This window comes from Lactuca saligna, chromosome 1 (assembly GCF_052625555.1).
Source record: "Lactuca saligna cultivar CGN05327 chromosome 1, ASM5262555v1, whole genome shotgun sequence".
Classification (NCBI taxonomy): Eukaryota; Viridiplantae; Streptophyta; class Magnoliopsida; order Asterales; family Asteraceae; genus Lactuca; species Lactuca saligna.
In genome coordinates this window covers 45,755,911-45,780,818 of record NC_136417.1, presented here as the reverse complement: position 1 = coordinate 45,780,818, position 24,908 = coordinate 45,755,911, and the positions used below count along the sequence as shown (strand labels likewise).

At 36.8% G+C, this 24,908-nt stretch overlaps 1 protein-coding gene across 1 annotated transcript; it reads right to left on the bottom strand.

Annotated features, from left to right (window-relative positions):
- Positions 1–16,829: 16,829 nt before the first annotated feature.
- Positions 16,830–21,313, bottom strand: LOC145035037 (putative pectate lyase 4). Its single transcript, XM_078983609.1, has 6 exons — positions 21,119–21,313; positions 20,387–20,738; positions 20,080–20,290; positions 19,906–19,977; positions 19,603–19,839; positions 16,830–17,091 (listed from the first exon to the last, which is right to left on the bottom strand). The coding sequence occupies exons 1-5, from the start codon at positions 21,249–21,251 to the stop codon at positions 19,624–19,626; spliced, it is 984 nt and encodes a 327-aa protein (XP_078839735.1). The 5' UTR covers positions 21,252–21,313; the 3' UTR covers positions 16,830–17,091; positions 19,603–19,623.
- Between the last annotated feature and the right edge of the window lie 3,595 nt (positions 21,314–24,908).

The window sequence follows — 24,908 nt, the reverse complement described above, 5'->3', positions numbered from 1 at the left end:
ACTATCATTTAACAAAATATAGTTTGTACATTAACGTTTAAGTGAGGTTATCACCAAAATGTAATGGGTAAATTATTGTAGTACGGTAGTTTTGTTTTATATGAACTACCGCTGTACTAACTACCTTAAACCGGGTTTATATTAAGGTATCATGTGATAAATTGCACCATACTATCGACTGGTAACATCGACAACGTATAGTCGAAAAATAAGGTATGACGTTTGGCACCCACAGACCTGTCAGTCCCACTGTAGCTAGCAGCGAGGTGTAGGATAGTCAATCCAGTATAGATCTATACGCAAACTCACGCTCTCCCTCCAAGAGACTCTGGCTACAACTCGGGTCATGACAATTAAGACATGCTCCCATACAGTGGATCACAATTGTTAACGTATTCGTGTATATGCAATAAAATGTTACTTGTTCTAGTATCGTTGTATATGTTCCTTAGTAATAAGTATTGACTCCTGAATGAACTGACTCGTTGATCAAGAAATTGTAGTAGTATGATCCCGTGTTACCCCGATGGTAACTTACTAATGATGTGCTGATAAGTATGAATATGGAAGTACTTTTATGTCTATACATGTATATATGATATATAACTAATATTGAAACGACCCTCGGATGGTCACCTGAAATTCCACCAGACCACATCCAAATCGAGGAAAAGGAAATAGGACAGGTGACTTTCCTAAGCCCTTTAAACATTATTTATACAGCTATACATATATAGGCATGCAAATTTATAGGTAGTAAAACAAAGTTTACAATAAAGCATTTGATAAGTAAAAGTGTTTGTAAAACACTTTGAAGTAAAACAGTTTGAACAGTGATAAAATCATTGGTTTCCTAGTTATTAATCACATGTGATTAATGCAATCACATGTGATCGAAGCAATAACTATAAGTGTTTAACGTGTATCCCCCCCCCCATAAAGTATTTAAAACATTTAAAAGCATTTCAAAGGTTGAATAATGGGGTATGAACTCACTTTGAAGCTTGAAGATAGCGAGATTGAAAACCGGGCAGAGTTTCGTCTCGGGAAACGGATTTTTCTCAGGATTCTCGGGAATCTCGGGAGTAAAATCGACTCTCGGGACTTGAGCAAAAAGACCAGAGCTTCGGGTTTGAACGGGCACGGAAATCGAGGCAATATCGTGAGAGAAATAGAGAAAATGAACAAATTTTTCGGAAAGGCTCGCATCCCTTTTATAGGGGTGCTGAACCGCCTCCGAACGCGGGGCGTACGGGCGTACGCAGCGCGTACCCGTACGTCATCGCTTACGTATTTCGGATGGAGCGGGTCGGATGGGACAGCGGGTCGGATAGCTTCGCATAGGGTGACGTGGACGATCCGAGGCCGTGGCCTCAAGTACGCGGGGCGTACGGGGGTACGCGGCGCGTACCTCGGCCCTAGGCTGACTCCTCTTCGGATAATACCGAAATTTTAATAAATATTATATATAAATCATTTATCAAACTTCAAAAATTCATATCTCCTTCATACAAAACTCCGTTTTCGACGTTCTTTATATCTCCGCGAAGGTGAGACTACGATCTACAACTTTCGTTTAGATTCCGTTGGCAAATTCCGAAATTATTTTTATTATTTATTTATTAAAATGACGTGATTAAGGAATCTCTTTAAAAATTCATAACTTCTTTATATGACGTCGGTTTTTGCCAGACTTTTTACCGTTGAAATACCATTGTCGAGACCTTCGATTCTCGTTTAGGTCATTCCGGCCAAATGTCGTTCGATCTCCGTTTCGAGTTTTTAGCTGTCTGTTGCTAAGCTGAACTTGGAAAAATCATAATTTCACTATACGAAGTCGGATTTGGGCGTTCTTTTTACGTACGATCATGGTTTAATGATATTTAAGCATAGAAAAATTTAAATAGAAACTTTTTGGACATTTTATTATCAAAGTTAATTTTATTAACTCAAAAATGTTTACAATACTTGACCTATTAGGCCATTACAAAGAGTTGAAATATCGGGTTGTCACAGTCCACCAACTTGTCGATTTCCATAATCCACAAAATACTGGAACTTCGATCCTACTCGTCGAATCTTTCAAGAACTCATCGTGTTCTCCTTCATACAGAATCGGGACCCTTTTGCTCAAGACTCGTCGAGTCCTGCTTCATGTAAGTTGGAATGTTTAGCCCTTGACTCACTGAGTTCTTCCTTGAACTCGTTGAGTTCTTCTTCATATCATTCAGGACATTGCCTTGAACTCGCCGAATTCATCCTTGAACTCGTCGAGTTGTTTGATCTTCAAGTCTATATTCACGTCCATATTGTTGAGTCCTCTCCTAGACTCATCTAGATTGCTCAGAAAAGAAAAGGTTGGGGAACCATGACCCGACTCGTCGAGTCCTATGAACGACTCGTCGATTCCTCCAAAGTCCAAGTCCATACAGTTGATTTCATTCGGGCTTATTGCACTGAAAGCATAGATCTGACCTCCCAGGGTCGATATAACACGTAAAATTACAAACGTCACGTGCATGCATGGGTGTTATGAAGCTAAAACACCAAAACTAAGACATAATGGAGTTATAATGCATAGGATAGGGCCATAACTCAATAAAGGTGGCAACTTTAAGCTTCCTGAGCTCAAAAGTTCCCAGATCTGAAGTCATTACTCTACTATGCACTCCAATCCCGATAGTGACATAGAAATGACCCAAAAATGACAATATGTAAGCCCTAAATAAAATCTAAGTGATGGAAAGCAAAGGTTGAAGCTTTTTACCTCAAACAAACTAGAAATGCAACCAAAACTCTGGATCTACTGCCTTCTTCTTGGATCTCCAAGCCTTTCCTTCCTTCTCCAAGCTTCAAATCACTAAAATGGCACAAACTAGCTCAAGAACACTCACAAACTGATTAGGGTTTTGAGAATAGGGTCTGACGGTGATGGAGGATGGAGTGGAGGCCATATAAGCTGTTTAAATAGGATGGAAACCCTAAAATTCAGGCTTTCATCCAAACAACTCTATTCATCAAGTCGGGGCTTCCGTCTCGTCGAGTTGACTCTTTCACCCACATCCAAGATTTTCCCCTACTTTATGACTTCGGGGCCTCAACTCGTCGAGTGCCTGTATAAAAATGTGAAAACTCATATTTAAAATACGTACCGAGAACCAGGCATTACAAATCACCCCCACTTATTTTAGACTTCGTCCTCGAAGTCTGCTGTTGCTTCCGAAAAAAGCTCAGGGTAGTGCTCCCTAATCTCATCCTCCAGCTCCCAAATCCATTCTGAACCCTTGTAGTGCTACAATTGCACCTTCACCAGCTCGACCCTCTTGTTCCTCAAATCCTTCGACTTCCTATCGATGATAGCTATTGGTTTCTTGATATAGTTTAGGCTATCATCCACCTGAATATCCTCTAGAGGCACCACTGTAGATTCGTCTACCAGGCACTTCCACAGCTGGGAGACGTGAAAGGTACTATGAATTTGGCTAAGCTCGGCTAGTAGATCTAGCCTATACGCCACCTCGCACACTCGGGCTGCAACCCTAAAAGGAAAAATGTACCCGGAGCCCAATTCGCCTCACTTCCTGAATCGGGTGACACCTTTCCAATGTGACACCTTCAGGAGGACCATATCCTCGACCTGGAACTCTAGGTTTGAACGGCGCTTGTCGGCATAACTCTTTTGCTGACTCTGATCAATATGAAGCCTGCTACGGACCTGCTAGATCCTCTCTGTCATCTTAAGTACCACTTCGGTACTCTTCACGACCCTCTAACCAACCTCACCCTAGTATATCGGGGTTCTGCACTTCCCCCTCTATAACATCTCGAAGGGAGGGCGGCCAATACTCGCATGGTAGCTATTATTGTAGGAAAACTCTGCCAAGCGAAGGTAGGTATCCTATCCAGCACTAAAGTCTAAAATGCATACCCACAACATATCCTCCAAAGTGTGGATGGTCCGCTGGCTCTAACCATCCGTCTGCGGATGAAAAGCGGTGCTGAAGTACAGACGAGTACCCAACTCTTCGTGAAACTTCTTCCAGAACCTCGAAGTAAATCGCATGTCCCTGTCAAAAATCACAGAAGCTGGCACTCCGTTCCGGGCTACTACCTCTCGGATGTAGATGTCGGCCAACTTCTCGGCCGAAATGCTCTCCTGGATCGGGATGAAATGGGTGCTCTTAGTTAATCTATAGACGATGACCTAATTCAAGTCCACTCCCTGTGCGGTCTTGGGAAGCTTCGTGATGAAATCATAGTAATATCTTCCTATTTCTAGATAGGGATACCCAACGACTGTCTCTTGCCGTGAGACCTATGGTGCTCAGCCTTGACCTTCCTGTAGGTCAGGCATCTCTCAACGTACCAAGCTACATCTCGCTTCATACAGGGCCACCAATAATTAGAAGAAAGATCTCTATACATCTTCGTCGCCCCAGCATGGATAGAAAACCTGAATTTGTGGGCCTCATTCATCAAATTCTATCATACTCTGCCTCAGTACAGAACCCAAACCCTCCTATGAGGGGTCAGTAACCCCCGACTGTCATAGTCAAACAAGACCACCGAGCCTATGATCCGCTCTCACTTTCAGAGCTCCTCCTTCATACCCTCAACCTGCGCCTCTCGGATCTGCTCCAAAAGCGGGGTCACCACCATCATCATCAAGAAAATGTCTCTAATCAGGGCCGCCTTTTGGCTAAGTGCATCAGCCACAACGTTGGCCTTCCTCGGGTGGTAGAGGATCTCATAATCGTAATCCTTCACCACATCTAGCCACCGACATTGCCTCATGTTAAGATTCGGCTGATCCATGAGGTACCTCAAACTCTTGTGGTCCATGTAAATGGTACATCGGACCCCATAGAGGTAGTGTCGCCAAATCTTGAAGGCGAAAACAACCGCCCCCAACTCCAAATCGTGTGTTGGGTAGTTCGCCTTGTGAGGCTTTAGCTGCCTCGAGGCGTAGGTGATAACATTCCCCCTCTACATCAATATTGCGCCCAAACCTGAAATGGACACATCACAGTGTACTACAAAATCCTCTATGCCCTCTGGTAGGTCTAGAATCGGGGCCTCGCACAACCTCTTCCTCAATGTCTCAAATTTTGCCTGCTACTCAGGCCCCCAGCAAAAGACCACACCTTTCTTCGCCAACCGGGTTAAGGGTACGACTATCTTGGAGAAATCTTAAATGAATCTCTGGTAATAGCCTGCTAATCCCAGGAAACTCTGAATCTCAGATGGAGACTTCAAAACCTCCCATCTCATCATGACCTTTACTTTCGTCGGGTCAACCAAAATACCATTCTGGTTTACAAGGTGCCCAAGAAACTGCATCTCGCGCAACCAGAACTCGAATTTGGAGAACTTGGCGTACAAGCTCTCCCTCCTCAAGGTATCCAACACCTCTCGTAAGTGATGCTCCCGTGTCTTGGAATAAACCAAGATGTCATCAATGAAAACTATCATAGACCGATCCAACATCTATCTGTATATGTGGTTCATGAGGTCTATGAATACGGAAGGAGCATTAGTGATCCCGAAGGGTATCACCACGAATTCATAGTGGCCATAGCGAGTCCGAAATGTATTCTTCTATATATCCTCATCTCTAACGCTTATCTGATGGTCGCCTGAGCGTAAATCTTTCTTGGAAACCATGATGCCCCCTGTAGCTGGTCGAAGAGATCATCAATCCTCGGGAGTGGGTAACGGTTCTTCACCGCTACATTGTTCAACCCTCGGTAATCTATACACATCCGATGCGACCCGTCCTTCTTCTCTACAAACAGGATTGGGGCTCCCCATGTAAACAACTCGACCTACTGAATCCCTTCTCTAAAAACTCCTGCAGCTGTGTAGACAACTCCTACATCTCAGGAGGAGCCAACCGATATGGTGCCTTGGCTATCAGAGCCGCACCAGGGACCAAGTTGATCCTAAAATCCCTGTCTCCCTGGAGGTATCCCATGCAAATCCTCTGGAATACATCTGAGTACTCTCGTACCACTAGTACATCACTCACAGTCGCCTTACCCACCTCCCGGGTATCCATAACATAGGCGAAATACCCTGCACAACCCTATTGTAGGTAGCGCTTAACCCTCACTGCTGAACACATAGCTGGTCTACACTGCGGTCTCTCATCCTGAATCAACAATTCTTCCCCACTTAGGGTCCTAACACATACCAACTGCTACGCACAGTCGATCTCCGCCTCATTAGGACTCAACCAGTCCATACCTATGATAACCTTGTTCCCATGCAACGAAATGGGAACTAAATCTATTAGGTAGCGCTCCTCATATAGCCTCAAAACACAATCTTTGAAAACCTCTAATGCTCATACTGATTGGTCGTCAGCAATCTCGACCTCTAGAGGGCAATCCAACATGCCCGAAGACTCAGGGAACCTCTAGCTAAGTGCAAGAGAGATAAATGATTGGGTATCCCCGAATCAAATAACACCTGGATTGGGATACCGTTCACATGGAATGCTCCTATCACCATATCGGGTGCGGCACGCGCCTCCTCAGAGGGCAACTGGAAGGCTCGACTCTTCAACACTGGAGCATCAGTCTTGCCCTGTCGGCCATCCATAATCCGCATGGTCGTTGGAGTTGGCACCGCCACTGGCGCTGCTGCTGCTGTCAATGTCAGGCAGTCGGTCTTTTTATGGCCCTTCTGATTGTAATGGAAGCAAATCAGGTCTGATGTCTGAAAACTGGTGGTAGGGGCAGTACAATCCTTGCTAAAGTTCCTGGTCTTTCCGCACTTGTATCAACCCGATGATCCCAATCTACAAACTCCCTCTTGCGGCCTACCGCATTTCCTACAGCGACTCTGGCCCAACTAGCCCTTCAACCTAGTGTCGGATCCCTTAGGTTTCTTCCTCGAAACCATAGTAATGTGTCCATCCCCCTACCTTCCTCTTCCTAAAATGCTCTATATCAATCTCATTCTCCCTCACCCTTGCGATTATGTCATCCAATGTCGGGCATGTCGAGTAGCTGACATGTTTCTGAATGTCGGCTCTCAACATGTCATGATAGTGGATTTTCCGCATACTGAGGCACCAATAAGGCCCTCTCCCTGAACTTGCAGGTAATCACTGCCACCAACTCAGTCGTCTGCCTTATATCCATAAACTCCCTGGACAATTACTGAAGTTCCACAGCCGGCGCAAACTCAACCCTAAACCTGTCCACAAAATATGACCAAGTCATAGCCTCAATGGCTGAGGCTCCCAGTGAATTACCAACTGACTCCCACTAATCTCTAGCTTTGTCCATTAAACAACCTGCAGCATACCAGACCTTCGACCCCTCAGGGTAGAAGCTCATCAACTGAGCAGACTCCATGTCTGCAATCCATCTCCTGGCAGCAATGGGGTCCTTCACCTAGTGGAAGTATGGCGCACCACATCCCCTGAAGTCCTTGAAGGAGAGTGTGCGGGCCCCTTTCTGGCCAGATGCCATGTCCCTCCCTGAGGCGATCCTCCATCAGCTCGATAATCACATCCTTGATCGACCCAAAAATCACCGGGGTCAACTCAAGGATGCCTCTCGTGATCTCATACGCGATGAACTCGCGTAGCCCCTCATCAACTGGCTCGGAACCCGAACCTGAACCTAATCCTAGTCCTGATCTTGATCCTCCTACTCCGTGAGGCGTAATCACCACCATTCTGAAACAAAATACATAAGTATCAGGGTCATACATAATCTCGTGAGGTCCCATAGACTCTACAAGTTCCTCGGTTCTATCTCGACCCTCCTTGATTCGAGTACGGATCCTATGCTTTTCAGTAGTACATGCCCATACTACCTTCCACATCTATTCGTACTTTCCTCAAGGATATATTCAAATTCACCAAGTCCCTTCTACTATAGTTGCACTTTGTGTTAGTCTCATCCTAGGCTCACCCTAAGGTAACTCTCTAACTCACTCTCTGCCATCAGTTGCATAAGAAGTCTTTGCAACCTTCACGTAACTAGCTCGCGAATACCATTACATATCACTAAGACCAAGTAATTCTTCAAACGAGAGGTCCTACCCTACAATAGTTGGACTCAAACAAAAGCTACGAAATAGGGCTAGACCTAACCTTCTGAAATTATTTTATCCTCACAATATGTAATTTAATGTATTCGTTTACTAGTTAACTAAAGATAGCTAGAACTCCTAATAGCACAAAGCAAGCAACATTCAGGCATTGAGTAACCCAAACCAAGCATATTTTATCCAGGCTATCATATCACATATCTAATCAGCATTATCATACAGTTCAATAAGCATATACAATAGGCATCTCAGGCATCTTGCTAGATCCTTAGCCCTATTCTAGCACGCAGTTCTCATATACATACAATAGGCAGAAAAAGGCATCCTTCCTAGATCCTTAGCCTTATTCTAGTATTTAATTCTCATAATCATATCATAACATAACATAAATGTATGGGTATCTTGGGGAAAACTTACTTGAGCACGGTCGGTTGCACGCATCACACACCTTGTTCTTTCTCAAAACTCCTCACTTTAACTTTTGGAAAAACTATTTTCTTGTGAAAATCTTCCAAACCCTCGATTTGAGTTCATACACTACCGGAAGTGTGTCCGAATCCCTTAAACCAAGGCTTTGATACCAACTTATAACATCCCAATTTTCAAGATGAAAAATTTCATTTTAGGATAACAATTTAGAAAAAACAATTATAAGAAAACATCATCGAGTCACATCATTTCATAAAACCATAACCACATGTCTCAAAACCATATCATAAAAATAATAACAATGTCAGAGTACAATCCCAAGAATCTCATAATGCGGAAATCCTGTGTGTGTGATGTGCTGCTACCATGCCAACTCCTTCCCCTTCGATAAAGAGGTACCTGAAAACAAATCTAAAAACTGTAAGCACGAAGCTTAGTGAGTTCCTCCATCATACCACATACCACATAACAAACGTACTGCCAGACAATTATAGGGTGCCTGACCTACAATGTCAAGCAATTCTGGGGTACCGGTCTACCTTGTTTGGCAATTATGGTGTGCCGACCTACCCTGTTTGGCAATTTTGAGGTGCCGACCTACCCTCCGGTTTATCTCAACAGGCTACAAAGACTATTTCACCCCTACTACTACCACAAAATAACATAGTGTCGGTCATATCTGGGGTGCCCGACCTACCCTTCGAGCCTTACGATCGTAACACGGGAAATATTCCCCCATTACCTACTATCACATAACATCATATCATGCTAGCGCATAATCATAACAGATAACAACATACCAGATAATTATATGACATTTTATGTAAACCTTGATTGCAATGTAGATGATATGTGAATGCATGAAATGGTAATATTCTAAAATACTTTTGTTTGACATGCACGTGAAATGTCATTTTTTTGAAAATTGGTTTGGTTATAAAAGTAAAGAGCTTATATATTTTTGAAAATGATTAAAGATCCTACTAGTGCATATCATGCTAGGATGAGTTGTGACTGTGAGATCCCATATACCAAATAGTGTTATATATATATATATATATATATATATATATATATATATATATATATATATATATATATCATTAAAAAATAAATTTCTAGATAATCCTCACATACACATGGATTCTCGCTACCCCTTGTGTGGTATAGAGTGGTTGTTCCCCTAATTTTCTAATCTTTGTTTGTTTTTATGGGAGAATAGTTGGTAGTGATTACTTGATGACACTAATCATATTATTTATGTATGATTTCACCACCCTTTTCGTGTATGGTAGGGTTATTGTGTTTTTTTTATAATATAATTGTTAGAGTTAAACTTTTAGGGCACGGAAGACCCTTTATTTTGATTGGGTTATTAAATCCCAAAGTTTATTCATTTTATTTGTTGGGTTTGGAGGTCTGATTCAAGTAAGTTCGATTTTCAACCCGTACTTTTAAATGAATTAGCCTTGGGTGACTCACTAGCTAGGAAAATTCATAGTCTAACTTATTTGATTTGTATTTAGATTGAAGGCTTTATATTGAGTTAGGTATGAGCTTGGATTTTTTTAAAACCAAAAAATGTAGTGTATGCTTGAATCTTGTTTTGATATGTTGATCGTTAACAACCTCACTAGTATTCAAACTTAATTAAAGTTTACCATTTCGTGACCAATAGATTTTATGCAAAAATAAACTCCCTGGACAATTACTGAAGCTCCACAGCCGGCGCAAACTCAACCCTAAACCTGTCCACAAAATATGACCAAGTCATAGCCTCAATGGCTGAGGCTCCCAGTGAATTACCAACTGACTCCCACTAATCTCTAGCTCTGTCCATTAAACAACCTGCAGCATACCAGACCTTCGACCCCTCAGGGTAGAAGCTCGTCAACTGAGCAGACTCCATGTCTGCAATCCATCTCCTGGCAGCAATGGGGTGCTTCACCTAGTGGAAGTATGGCGCACCACATCCCCTGAAGTCCTTGAAGGAGAGTGTACGGGCCCCTTTCTGGCCAGATGCCATGTCCCTCCCTGAGGCGATCCTCCATCAGCTCGATAATCACATCCTTGATCGACCCAAAAATCACCGGGGTCAACTCAAGGATGCCTCTCGTGATCTCATACGCGATGAACTTGCGTAGCCCCTCATCAATTGGCTCGGAACCCGAACCTGAACCTAATCCTAGTCCTGATCTTGATCCTCCTGCTCCGTGAGGCGTAATCACCACCATTCTGAAACAAAATACATAAGTATCAGGGTCATACATAATCTCGTGAGGTCCCATAGACTCTACAAGTTCCTCGGTTCTATCTCGACCCTCCTAGATTCGAGTACGGATCCTATGCTTTTCAGTAGTACATGCCCATACTACCTTCCACATCTATTCGTACTTTCCTCAAGGATATCTTCAAATTCACCAAGTCCCTTCTACTATAGTTGCACTTTGTGTTAGTCTCATAGGCTCACCCTAAGGTAACTCTCTAACTCACTCTCTGCCATCAGTTGCATAAGAAGTCTTTGCAACCTTCACGTAACTAGCTCGCGAATACCATTACATATCACTAAGACCAAGTAATTCTTCAAACGAGAGGTCCTACCCTACAATAGTTGGACTCAAACAAGAGCTACGAAATAGGGCTAGACCTAACCTTCTGAAATTATTTTATCCTCACAATATGTAATTTAATGTATCCGTTTACTAGTTAACTAAAGATAGCTAGAACTCCTAATAGCACAAAGCAAGCAACATTCAGGCATTGAGTAACCCAAACCAAGCATATTTTATCCAGGCTATCATATCACATATCTAATCAGCATTATCATACAGTTCAATGAGCATATACAATAGGCATCTCAGGCATCTTGCTAGATCCTTAGCTCTATTCTAGCACGCAGTTCTCATATACATACAATAGGCAAAAAAAGGCATCCTTCCTAGATCCTTAGCCTTATTCTAGTATTTAATTCTCATAATCATATCATAACATAACATAAATGTCTGGGTATCTTAGGGAAAACTTACTTGAGCTCGGTCGGTTGCACGCATCACACACCTTGTTCTTTCTCAAAACTCCTCACTTTAACTTTTGGAAAAACTATTTTCTTGTGAAAATCTTCCAAACCCTCGATTTGAGTTCATACACTACCGGAAGTGTGTCTGAATCCCTTAAACCAAGGCTTTGATACCAACTTATAACATCCCAATTTTCAAGATGAAAATTTTCATTTTAGGATAACAATTTAGAAAAACAATTATAAGAAAACATCATCGAGTCACATCATTTCATAAAACCATAACCACATGTCTCAAAACCATATCATAAAAATAATAACAATGTCAGAGTACAATCCCAAGAATCTCATAATGCGGAAATCCTGTGTGTGTGATGTGCTGCTACTATGCCAACTCCTTCCCCTTCGATAAAGAGGTACCTGAAAACAAATCTAAAAACTGTAAGCACGAAGCTTAGTGAGTTCCTCCATCATACCACATACCACATAACAAACGTACTGCCAGACAATTATAGGGTGCCTGACCTACAATGTCAAGCAATTCTGGGGTACCGGTCTACCTTGTCTGGCAATTATGGTGTGCCGACCTACCCTGTTTGGCAATTTTGAGGTGCCGACCTACCCTCCGGTTTATCTCAACAGGCTACAAAGACTATTTCACCCCTACTACTACCACAAAATAACATAGTGTCGGTCATATCTGGGGTGCCCAACCTACCCTTCGAGCCTTACGATCGTAACACGGGAAATATTCCCCCATTACCTACTATCACATAACATCATATCATGCTAGCGCATAATCATAACAGATAACAACATACCAGATAATTATATAACATTTTATGTAAACCTTGATTGCAATGTAGATGATATGTGAATGCATGAAATGGTAATATTCTAAAATACTTTTGTTTGACATGCACGTGAAATGTCATTTTTTTGAAAATTGGTTTGGTTATAAAAGTAAAGAGCTTATATATTTTTGAAAATGATTAAAGCATCCTACTAGTGCATATCATGCTAGGATGAGTTGTGACTGTGAGATCCCATATAACAAATAGTGTTTATATATATATATATATATATATATATATATATATATATATATATATATATATATATATATATCATTAAAGAATAAATTTCTAGATAATCCTCACATACACATGGATTCTCGCTACCCCTTGTGTGGTATAGAGTGGTTGTTCCCCTAATTTTCTAATCTTTGTTTGTTTTTATGGGAGAATAGTTGGTAGTGATTACTTGATGACACTAATCATATTATTTATGTATGATTTCACCACCCTTTTCGTGTATGGTAGGGTTATTGTGTTTTTTTGTATGGTAGGGTTATTGTGTTTTTTTTATAATATAATTGTTAGAGTTAAACTTTTAGGGCACGGAAGACCCTTTATTTTGATTGGGTTATTAAATCCCAAAGTTTATTCATTTTATTTGTTGGGTTTGGAGGTCTGATTCAAGTAAGTTCGATTTTCAACCCGTACTTTTAAATGAATTAGCCTTGGGTGACTCACTAGCTAGGAAAATTCATAGTCTAACTTATTTGATTTGTATTTAGATTGAAGGCTTTATATTGAGTTAGGTATGAGCTTGGATTTTTTTAAAACCAAAAAATGTAGTGTATGCTTGAATCTTGTTTTGATATGTTGATCGTTAACAACCTCACTAGTATTCAAACTTAATTGAAGTTTACCATTTCGTGACCAATAGATTTTATGCAAAAATAAACTCCCTGGACAATTACTGAAGCTCCACAGCCGGCGCAAACTCAACCCTAAACCTGTCCACAAAATATGACCAAGTCATAGCCTCAATGGCTGAGGCTCCCAGTGAATTACCAACTGACTCCCACTAATCTCTAGCTCTGTCCATTAAACAACCTGCAGCATACCAGACCTTCGACCCCTCAGGGTAGAAGCTCGTCAACTGAGCAGACTCCATGTCTGCAATCCATCTCCTGGCAGCAATGGGGTGCTTCACCTAGTGGAAGTATGGCGCACCACATCCCCTGAAGTCCTTGAAGGAGAGTGTACGGGCCCCTTTCTGGCCAGATGCCATGTCCCTCCCTGAGGCGATCCTCCATCAGCTCGATAATCACATCCTTGATCGACCCAAAAATCACCGGGGTCAACTCAAGGATGCCTCTCGTGATCTCATACGCGATGAACTTGCGTAGCCCCTCATCAATTGGCTCGGAACCCGAACCTGAACCTAATCCTAGTCCTGATCTTGATCCTCCTGCTCCGTGAGGCGTAATCACCACCATTCTGAAACAAAATACATAAGTATCAGGGTCATACATAATCTCGTGAGGTCCCATAGACTCTACAAGTTCCTCGGTTCTATCTCGACCCTCCTAGATTCGAGTACGGATCCTATGCTTTTCAGTAGTACATGCCCATACTACCTTCCACATCTATTCGTACTTTCCTCAAGGATATCTTCAAATTCACCAAGTCCCTTCTACTATAGTTGCACTTTGTGTTAGTCTCATAGGCTCACCCTAAGGTAACTCTCTAACTCACTCTCTGCCATCAGTTGCATAAGAAGTCTTTGCAACCTTCACGTAATTAGCTCGCGAATACCATTACATATCACTAAGACCAAGTAATTCTTCAAACGAGAGGTCCTACCCTACAATAGTTGGACTCAAACAAGAGCTACGAAATAGGGCTAGACCTAACCTTCTGAAATTATTTTATCCTCACAATATGTAATTTAATGTATCCGTTTACTAGTTAACTAAAGATAGCTAGAACTCCTAATAGCACAAAGCAAGCAACATTCAGGCATTGAGTAACCCAAACCAAGCATATTTTATCCAGGCTATCATATCACATATCTAATCAGCATTATCATACAGTTCAATAAGCATATACAATAGGCATCTCAGGCATCTTGCTAGATCCTTAGCTCTATTCTAGCACGCAGTTCTCATATACATACAATAGGCAAAAAAAGGCATCCTTCCTAGATCCTTAGCCTTATTCTAGTATTTAATTCTCATAATCATATCATAACATAACATAAATGTCTGGGTATCTTAGGGAAAACTTACTTGAGCTCGGTCGGTTGCACGCATCACACACCTTGTTCTTTCTCAAAACTCCTCACTTTAACTTTTGGAAAAACTATTTTCTTGTGAAAATCTTCCAAACCCTCGATTTGAGTTCATACACTACCGGAAGTGTGTCTGAATCCCTTAAACCAAGGCTTTGATACCAACTTATAACATCCCAATTTTCAAGATGAAAATTTTCATTTTAGGATAACAATTTAGAAAAACAATTATAAGAAAACATCATCGAGTCACATCATTTCATAAAACCATAACCACATGTCTCAAAACCATATCATAAAAATAATAACAATGTCAGAGTACAATCCCAAGAATCTCATAATGCGGAAATCCTGTGTGTGTGATGTGCTGCTACTATGCCAACTCCTTCCCCTTCGATAAAGAGGTACCTGAAAACAAATCTAAAAACTGTAAGCACGAAGCTTAGTGAGTTCCTCCATCATACCACATACCACATAACAAACGTACTGCCAGACAATTATAGGGTGCCTGACCTACAATGTCAAGCAATTCTGGGGTACCGGTCTACCTTGTCTGGCAATTATGGTGTGCCGACCTACCCTGTTTGGCAATTTTGAGGTGCCGACCTACCCTCCGGTTTATCTCAACAGGCTACAAAGACTATTTCACCCCTACTACTACCACAAAATAACATAGTGTCGGTCATATCTGGGGTGCCCAACCTACCCTTCGAGCCTTACGATCGTAACACGGGAAATATTCCCCCATTACCTACTATCACATAACATCATATCATGCTAGCGCATAATCATAACAGATAACAACATACCAGATAATTATATAACATTTTATGTAAACCTTGATTGCAATGTAGATGATATGTGAATGCATGAAATGGTAATATTCTAAAATACTTTTGTTTGACATGCACGTGAAATGTCATTTTTTTGAAAATTGGTTTGGTTATAAAAGTAAAGAGCTTATATATTTTTGAAAATGATTAAAGCATCCTACTAGTGCATATCATGCTAGGATGAGTTGTGACTGTGAGATCCCATATAACAAATAGTGTTTATATATATATATATATATATATATATATATATATATATATATATATATATATATATATATATATATATATATATATATATATATATATATATATATATATCATTAAAGAATAAATTTCTAGATAATTCTCACATACACATGGATTCTCGCTACCCCTTGTGTGGTATAGAGTGGTTGTTCCCCTAATTTTCTAATCTTTGTTTGTTTTTATGGGAGAATAGTTGGTAGTGATTACTTGATGACACTAATCATATTATTTATGTATGATTTCACCACCCTTTTCGTGTATGGTAGGGTTATTGTGTTTTTTTGTATGGTAGGGTTATTGTGTTTTTTTTATAATATAATTGTTAGAGTTAAACTTTTAGGGCACGGAAGACCCTTTATTTTGATTGGGTTATTAAATCCCAAAGTTTATTCATTTTATTTGTTGGGTTTGGAGGTCTGATTCAAGTAAGTTGGATTTTCAACCCGTACTTTTAAATGAATTAGCCTTGGGTGACTCACTAGCTAGGAAAATTCATAGTCTAACTTATTTGATTTGTATTTAGATTGAAGGCTTTATATTGAGTTAGGTATGAGCTTGGATTTTTTTAAAACCAAAAAATGTAGTGTATGCTTGAATCTTGTTTTGATATGTTGATCGTTAACAACCTCACTAGTATTCAAACTTAATTAAAGTTTACCATTTCGTGACCAATAGATTTTATGCAAAAATAAATCTGAAACTTTTGGAAAAATAAAAAAATTATTTTCTTGAAGTATGATTTTTTCATAAGCTCTAGAGAGAAGTGTTACATATGAAAGTTTGAAAAAGTCAACATCTATTTATAATAAAAAAAAAAACCTCCTCTATTGCCTATAATCTATACTTTTTTTTTCCTTTTTTTCGGACACTATAAGATAAGTCTTTCAAAAATTTTAAAGTGGATCGTAAAATTCTGGGTATATAATTTGTACTAAATTTTAAAGTTTTAGGTGGGTCAAAGGACTCACCTTGCCATACATTAAACTCGCTCATGGACATAAACTCTTGTAATATGAACATTTTTTAAATCGATTCAACTTAGATAGTTTGATAAGATTTCGATGTGTTTGAACTCTAGTTTTATGTTTTCTTACAAGATGGGTTCATATACACAAACTAACATACAAATGTATGCAATTTAACAACCAAAACTCTAGCTCAAAGAGCTTCAAAAGAAGCTTTATTCCCATTCAGCATGACATTATTAAATTACAGACATACAAGATAACTTACACATTATACATACTTAACACTTATGGGATACTATATCATGTATAATATTGAATCTGGAAAGGTTTGTAGTATGTTTTATTCTAAGTTTCGTGACATACAATATATGTTTTGTCTAATGCATGGCAACAAGGAGGCAAGTACCAACGTCAACATGTATCACCATCCATGCTACCATCCATGCTCCTGTTTATATGCCATAAATAGTAACAAGCGTCAATAAAAGCCTAAACTGTGATTTGAAAAACAAAGAATATAAAACTAAGTAAAACTCATAGAACTATAGAACCACATAAAAATAACTGCATTCATTTATGAACAATTTTTGTGTTCATAAGTGAACATATATATGTTTATGAACATTGGTCGTTTTTATGTCGTTTTATTGTTTTATGAGTTATTTTGGTTTTATGTTAAACCTCTGTGAATTTAAATTCGTTAGCATTTGTAGATATATGCATAAATTCTTTTATATAATTGAAATTACTTAGAATATTTTTTCGATATCCATGATAAAAGAAAATAAATGCATGATATTCGTATATTATTGTTACAAGCATTTAAGGTTATATCTTAAAATAAAAGATTGCAAAAAAATAAAAAATAAAAATCTCAATACATAGGGCCCAATATATATGTGGAATTAGCGGGATGGCTCGCGCATTGCAGTAGATTTATTAATCTCCGACACTATTTTGTAATGACCTCTATACGGCCTATTTTTTGTAATTTTTGTAAAACATGGAGACCATGGCTATAAATTCTCTGTTAGCCATGAGCTATTTGAATAATTTCGTAAAACATAAGGAGAAGTTCTTTATTTTTATGAAATAGAAAGGAAATTTATGTACATGCACTATTATATAGGACTGTTTCTAAAGCCTCCTGAGAGATAGGGACCCTTTCTGTAAATTGCTGATTAGGCAGGCACTATTTCTGTAAATTTATGAAAGAGATTACCATTTTTATAATTTGTTTTATTAAACACGGACATATTTGTAAACATATATATTAAGAAGGAACCATTTTTGTAAAATTACGCACTCTCTCTCTCTCTCTCTCCTAAATCCTAATGGCCTCTTATACAGTGATATTTGATAGATAATACGGATACAATCTGTTGATTTTTTTTGTCAGATCTTTTTGTTAAAAAAACAAAAATATAATAAATCTATCGATATTTTTTTTTCTTCAAGGTATCATATTCTTAATCTATATATCTCTTAGGAAGATTTGAACCAATGATCTTTTATTTGAGAGAGTAAATTATCATACTATTAACCTAATCATAAAAAGATGTTTCCTAATGAAACTTGAACTCATGATCTTTCATAATCTTTTACTTGAGAGAGTAAGATATTATATTCTTAATCTAATCATTAATTCCATCTATATCTCCTAGTAACTCCCATGATCTTTACTAGTAAGACTCCTTACTGCTAGACATTAGACAAAAGACCCTCTTAAATTGGTAATGAAAGTTTTTTCATATACAATATATAGATATATGTGTCCGTAAACAAAAAATTTGCGTCAATGAAGTCGGTTTTTGTGTTCCAAAATGACAACGATACCTTTGCTTACTCATAAGGTCTCTTAATAAATAAATAAATAATTTATGTTTATTTATTTATTTCATCACAATGTATTTCTATCTCTTATCTAGATGTACAAATTAAATGGTGTAAAAATAATTAGTTTTATGTATTCGAATAAATATTAGCAACAACTAAAAAGTCATTACTGAATAGTGGCATACCAATTATAATATGGTTACCAATAAAATCGTGTAAAAATAACTTTTTTTCACAACCTTTTTCAGTATATTTACATATTTTTAATTACATCATTTTATATGTCACCATTTTATTTGTAACTCTAGTTCAGTTTTAATAAATTGAAATACATTATGATACAAAAATTATTTATTAGTCAAAATGTACACGTTACATGTTTAATATTCGCTTTTTGGATTTTTAATTCTATAATAAATTATAAAAATGTGAAACTTGGTTAATTAACAAAATATATCATTTCAAATAAGAATAAATTTACAAAATGTATTTTAACCCACTACCAAATACATATATTATGAATAGAATTTGAAATATATATCATAAAATACTATAATACTATAATTTAATTACTATTGATAATAAATAAAAACATATTAGTAACTGTATTATTAATGCCCAAAAATTTTATAAAAGCATAAGAAAATAATATTTTCTTTTCCAGAGTCATAATGTGTAAAAAACAAAATTAATTAGTAACCAGAGAAAAAAAAATCTACTTAATTCCTTACTCCTTAACAATAATGATGTACCAAAAAGAACGGGAAAAAAAAATTAGGAACCCAAAATGTAAAACAAAACCTTTCATGACCAATCTAGATAAATTAGAATATCTAATAGGTAGATTTCAATATTTTCCCTTCTTTTCAATTTTGCACCACACACAAAACATAGATACACTGGTTCAATCAATTTGTTAATTAGTTAGATAATTACAATTTTCTTTAGTCTATTAAGGGTAGACATTATACAAAGAAATCTTGCTATTTGGATATGCATGATGTACAATTTGTATATTATATAGCCCACTATAATATAACCTGTTATCCGTATTTGTGTGTTGATCTAAACCCTAACTAATTACACCCATTAAGATAATCAAAAGCATATATCATATATATACCTGGTTTTCGAGATTGGAAAACTACCAATCCCCGGGACGTGGAACACGTTGCCATCCTGCAAACCACTCGAGAGCCTTTTTAAGCTCCATTGTTGCAGGTTCAACTGTGCATGTTTGGTAGTGTTGGCTTGGGCGGAATGAGCAATTCCCAGGTTTTAAGCCAGACTGAGTTCCCCCTAAAAATAGGTCTCCCTCAGATACAATGACGCCAGCAGTTGGCGCATTTTTGTCACCAGCCTACACAATTTACAACATAAGTCCCTATGGATATGGTTAATTATGGTTTTTACTTCTATTTATTACCTTTTCAGGGATATATTTAAAAGCCACATTGCAATCGCGACCGGCTTCATAAATATTACACTGTGAGTATATCTGCATGAAGAAGAATAAAAAGTTATTATATAAATAATTTTATTTCCAATCTAATTAATTAACACAAACAAGGATCTCGAAAAGTTGTGTTAGCAATTTAACCTCTGAATCAACACTGGCACCCACAGCATAGATCGCCCAATATCTGGTGTAATTGTTATACAGATGTACTTTGGCAAACCTAACACGTGGAAGCCTCTGACGACTTCCATCAAAGAGACAGTGGTGAATAGTAACACGGATATTTCTGTCATCACAATGAGCAGCGTTTGCTCCAATAAGAATCGTCTTGTCATGGTACCCAAATTTACAACTGCATGCATGCATGAACAAAATTACGACGTATGTTGGTGAAATACAAACAAATATACTAAAGAGTAATTGATTAAGTAGCTGATTAATTAACTACCGTGAAATAGTAACGTCTGTGCTTCCTCGAGTAACATCAATAAGTCCATCTGAATAATCCTTAAGACTACAGCGATCAATCCATATATGCTTTGAGTTTGGTTTGATTTGAATGGCGTCGACATCATGTCCTCTGCCTTCTTGAAACTCTAAGTTGCATATAATCACATGTTCACATTGGGCCAGCCTAAGGCCCATGCCAGTGATCCTAATCCATTGTCCTCGACCATCGATTGTTTTATATGAAGACACGGGTAGAAAAGATTTGAGCTTGATTTCACCCGAAATTTCAAAAACAATCCACAGAGGTTCTTTCTTGCTACATGCTTCACGAAGTGATCCAGGACCATCATCTACAACAAATCAGAAGGCTTTATATATACATGTATTTAATTCATCAATACATGATTTAAACTGTGTAAGTTGTATGCTTAATTTGGTTTTAAGCTACTTAATTTTCATCGCAGGAAAATATTTCACATACGTAAGCACATAAAAGGCAACTCATGATCTTCTTCCAAAACTTTCGGGAATCATCCAAAATAACCACGTATCCACAATTTCGTAACTTAAATTATGTCAAAGCGAACCAATAAGAACAATAACAGTAGTAAACATGGGTTAATTTCCATGTCAAATCAATGATCATGATCAATATGAAAAGAGAATGATACTGATTATGCATGTGTATCTGTGATAAGTAATCAAAGAAAGTATATAGATTTATATACACCTGCCAGAGTAGTAACACAGTAGAGTGCTCCATGAAGACCGCCGGTAGCAAGGCGGCCGAATCCCTCAGCCTGGCCGGCGAGAGCTCGTAACTTACTCTCGCAGTGAGCGTAGGGGAGTGAGACTGGAGCCATTTCTCTACGCGCCTCGATTGTTGACTTTGGTTGGATATGAGGCACGTTTGTTTGGTGAAGGCCGTACCTGTAGTCGCTATTTATACGGTTTCGCTTGTGGTGGAGGACGGGGGAAACTGGGAAAATGCTTCCCCATTAATGGCCGTATGTTTTAACACTAAAAACGTTTAATTTTTACGCACCGGGATTCGCACACTTAAAACGGTAATTTCGATAGATACTATATCCACATTGGTGTCACAAAAATAAAATAAAGAAAAATGATAATCAAATTGTTCTAGTTTTTGATCTTTCATCAAAATTTCCAAATTCATGAAAAATCTCAATTTTAGAAGTTATTTTATCGTAATACATAGTTGTTTGTTCTTTTCATTTGATTATAAAAAAGCAATCAATTTTGTCTAAATTACTTGCAGAAAAAATAATAATTCAAAAATGAAGCTTTTTCTTGCACTACAAGAAAGGTTAGCATTACCGGCGATGCTTTTAGTGGCGACATTAATTGACGTGTTACATGTCGCCGTTATTGTCCGGTGTCGCCGCTAAACGCGTCGCCGCTAATGCTTTGTTACAGCGATCCACATCATACTAACCCCATCCGTCCGATTTCTTTTCAATCCAACGGCTGTAGAGGAAAGCGAAAAGACGCGCTGATTTTTCCCTCCACTGGTCGCCGCTATTGCCTGTCACCGCTAATGCGCGTCACAGATATCCCATTTCAGTTTACCTTTCTGCAATTTCTTTTCTGCACTATTCTTTCTTTCTCTCATTTTTCTCCCATTTCTTTCTTCAATCTTGCTTATTTCTTCCAACTTAGTGGACTAGGAAGTGCCTGTTGGGACCGGTGCTAGCCCCTCCTTCTCCCAAGACCGCTACAAGACCGCCACAACCCCAAAACCGGCAACCCTGAGCTACATTCCGAAATTGCCTCCAATCAAGATCGAATTCCTCCTCTTTTTTATGATTTTTCTGTTTTGATGTTCTTTTAGATGATAAATTGTGAGTAATTTTCAATTTTGTTGAGTGATGATGTTTGTATTTTAAGATATGAAGTGGTTGTGTATTTTATTGGATTATTTTGTCGGATTGTATGCATTTTGTTTGATTGTGTGTATTTTCAGATTTTTGGGAATTTTATTATGCATTTTGTGTATATTTTGTAATTTATGTTTAGATTACATTGGCTTAAAAATGAAATTTAGCATGAATATATACATTTGTTGGATTGTAATTTATGTTTATACCACATTGCCTTAAAATGAAATTTAAATGTATAAATTTGTATGAAATTGAAATATGCAAATTGGATGTATACATTTGGCTTAATTAGGTTATTACTAGCAACTTACTTCTAGGAATGTATTGTATATGAGTTCAAAGTGCTTAATTTTGTTAATGACTTAATATTTGGCTTTAATTGGATGAAATTGGCTTAATTGTAATTTATGTATAAATTTGGCTTAATTGTATGAAATTGGATGAAATTGAAATATGCAAATTGGATGTATACATTTTGTTTAATTTAAAAAAAAAACATTAGAAAAATAATAAATTAATTGTAAAATCAACTTAAAGTAGTTTTAAAATCAAGTTAATGTCAATATTAAAATAAAATAAAATTAGTTTAATAAATTAAACTAATAACAAAAAATAAAATATTAAATTAATTAGAAAATCTAATTAATTTACCTTTAGAATCAAATTAAGTTACCTTTTATAAAATCAAATTAAATCAATTATAAAACCAACTTAATAGAAACATACTTTTTGTGACTTAATATTGGTCATTACAACTTTAGCTTTAATTAGGTTATTAATAGCAACGTACTTCTAGTAAATTTAATTTAATTATAGAATAAAATTAAATTAATTTAAAAAAACATTAAAAAATAATAAATTAATTGTAAAATCAACTTAAAGTAGTTTTAAAATCAAGTTAGTGTTAATATTAAAATAAAATAAAATTAGTTTAATAAATTAAACTAATAACAAAAAAGAAAATATTAAATTAATTAGAAATCTAATTAATTTACCTTTAGAATCAAATTAAGTTACCTTTATAAAATCAAATTAAATCAATTTTAAAACAAACTTAATAGCAACATACTTTTAGTGACTTAATGTTGGTCATTACAACTTTAACTTTAATTAGGTTATTAATAACAACGTACTTCTAGTAATTTTAATTTAATTATAGAATAAAATTAATTTAATTAAAAAAAACATTAAAAACATAATAAATTAATTGTAAAATCAACTTAAAGTAGTTTTAAAATCAAGTTAATGTTAATATTAAAATAAAATAAAATTAGTTTAATAAATTAAATTAATAACAAAAAAAGAAAATATTAAATTAATTAGAAATTCTAATTAATTTACCTTTAGAATCAAAATAAGTTACATTTATAAAATAAAATTAAATCAATTATAAAACCAACTTAATAGCAACATATTTTTAGTGACTTAATGTTGGTCATTACAACTTTAGCTTTAATTAGGTTATTAATAGCAACGTACTTCTTGTAATTTTAATTTAATTATAGAATAAAATTAATTTATTTTAAAAAAACATTAAAAAAATAATAAATTAATTGTAAAATCAACTTAAAGTAGTTTTAAAAACAAGTTAATGTTAATATTAAAATAAAATAAAATTAGTTTAATAAATTAAACTAATAACAAAAAAGAAAATATTATATTAATTAGAAAATCTAATTAATTTACCTTTAGAATCAAATTAAGTTACCTTTATAAAATCAAATTAAATCAATTATAAAACCAACTTAATAGAAACATATTTTTAGTGACTTAATGTTGGTCATTACAACTTTAGCTTTAATTAGGTTATTAATAGCAACGTACTTTAGCTTTAATTAGGTTATCCCGTGTTGGAATACTTTTTGAATCATCAACTTTATGAATACTCTACTTGATTTTTGTTTCCCGTAAAGTAAACCTTAAACACTAAATTATGTTTCAGTTGTATCGTGTCTATTGATAAAAGATGGACTACTAATCCACATCATCAATCTCCTGAGTTCCAGCTAGGGCTCGACACTTTTGTCGAGAGATCCATGTTACACCTAGATTGTAAAGATGAAACCAAATGTCCGTGTGAGAAATGTGATAATCGTTACTTCATGAATTCGAAAGCAATGAGACGCCATGTTCGTATATATGGTTTCAGTCAATCATACAAAACATGGATATATCACGGTGAACCTTTAATCCCTCCAATTGTAGATGTTGTATTGCCAAGCAACGAGATGGTTGATGTTATTGACGATGTTATGTGGGAGTCGAGAGAAAATGATACAAACCTCGATGAAGGAACCTCGAATACATGGGGTAGTGGTGTCAATGATGATTTTGAAGAGTTCTTAGAGGCAGTCGAAACCAAGTTATATCATGCTTGTACGTTTTCATTCTTTGATTTTTTAGAAAATCTGATGCATATAAAGGTCAACAACAAATGGACTGATAGTTCATTTGATCAATTCCTTGAGTTATTGCATTCGACATTTCCACCAGACAACAAGGTTCACCATTCATATTATTTAGCAAAAAAGAAACTAAAGAAGTTAGGTTTGGGATATGAGTCAATTCATGTGTGAAAAAAAAAATTGTTTTCTCTTCTGGAAGGAACACAAGTCATTG

Coding starts and splice junctions, on each gene's coding strand:
- LOC145035037 (XM_078983609.1), bottom strand. CDS start 21,251: ATGGCTCCAGTCTCACTCCCCTACGCTCACTGCGAGAGTAAGTTACGA. Junction 20,739..21,118: donor CTGTGTTACTACTCTGGCAG/GTGTATATAAAT, acceptor GATTTGTTGTAG/ATGATGGTCCTGGATCACTT. Junction 20,291..20,386: donor ACAGACGTTACTATTTCACG/GTAGTTAATTAA, acceptor GCATGCATGCAG/TTGTAAATTTGGGTACCATG.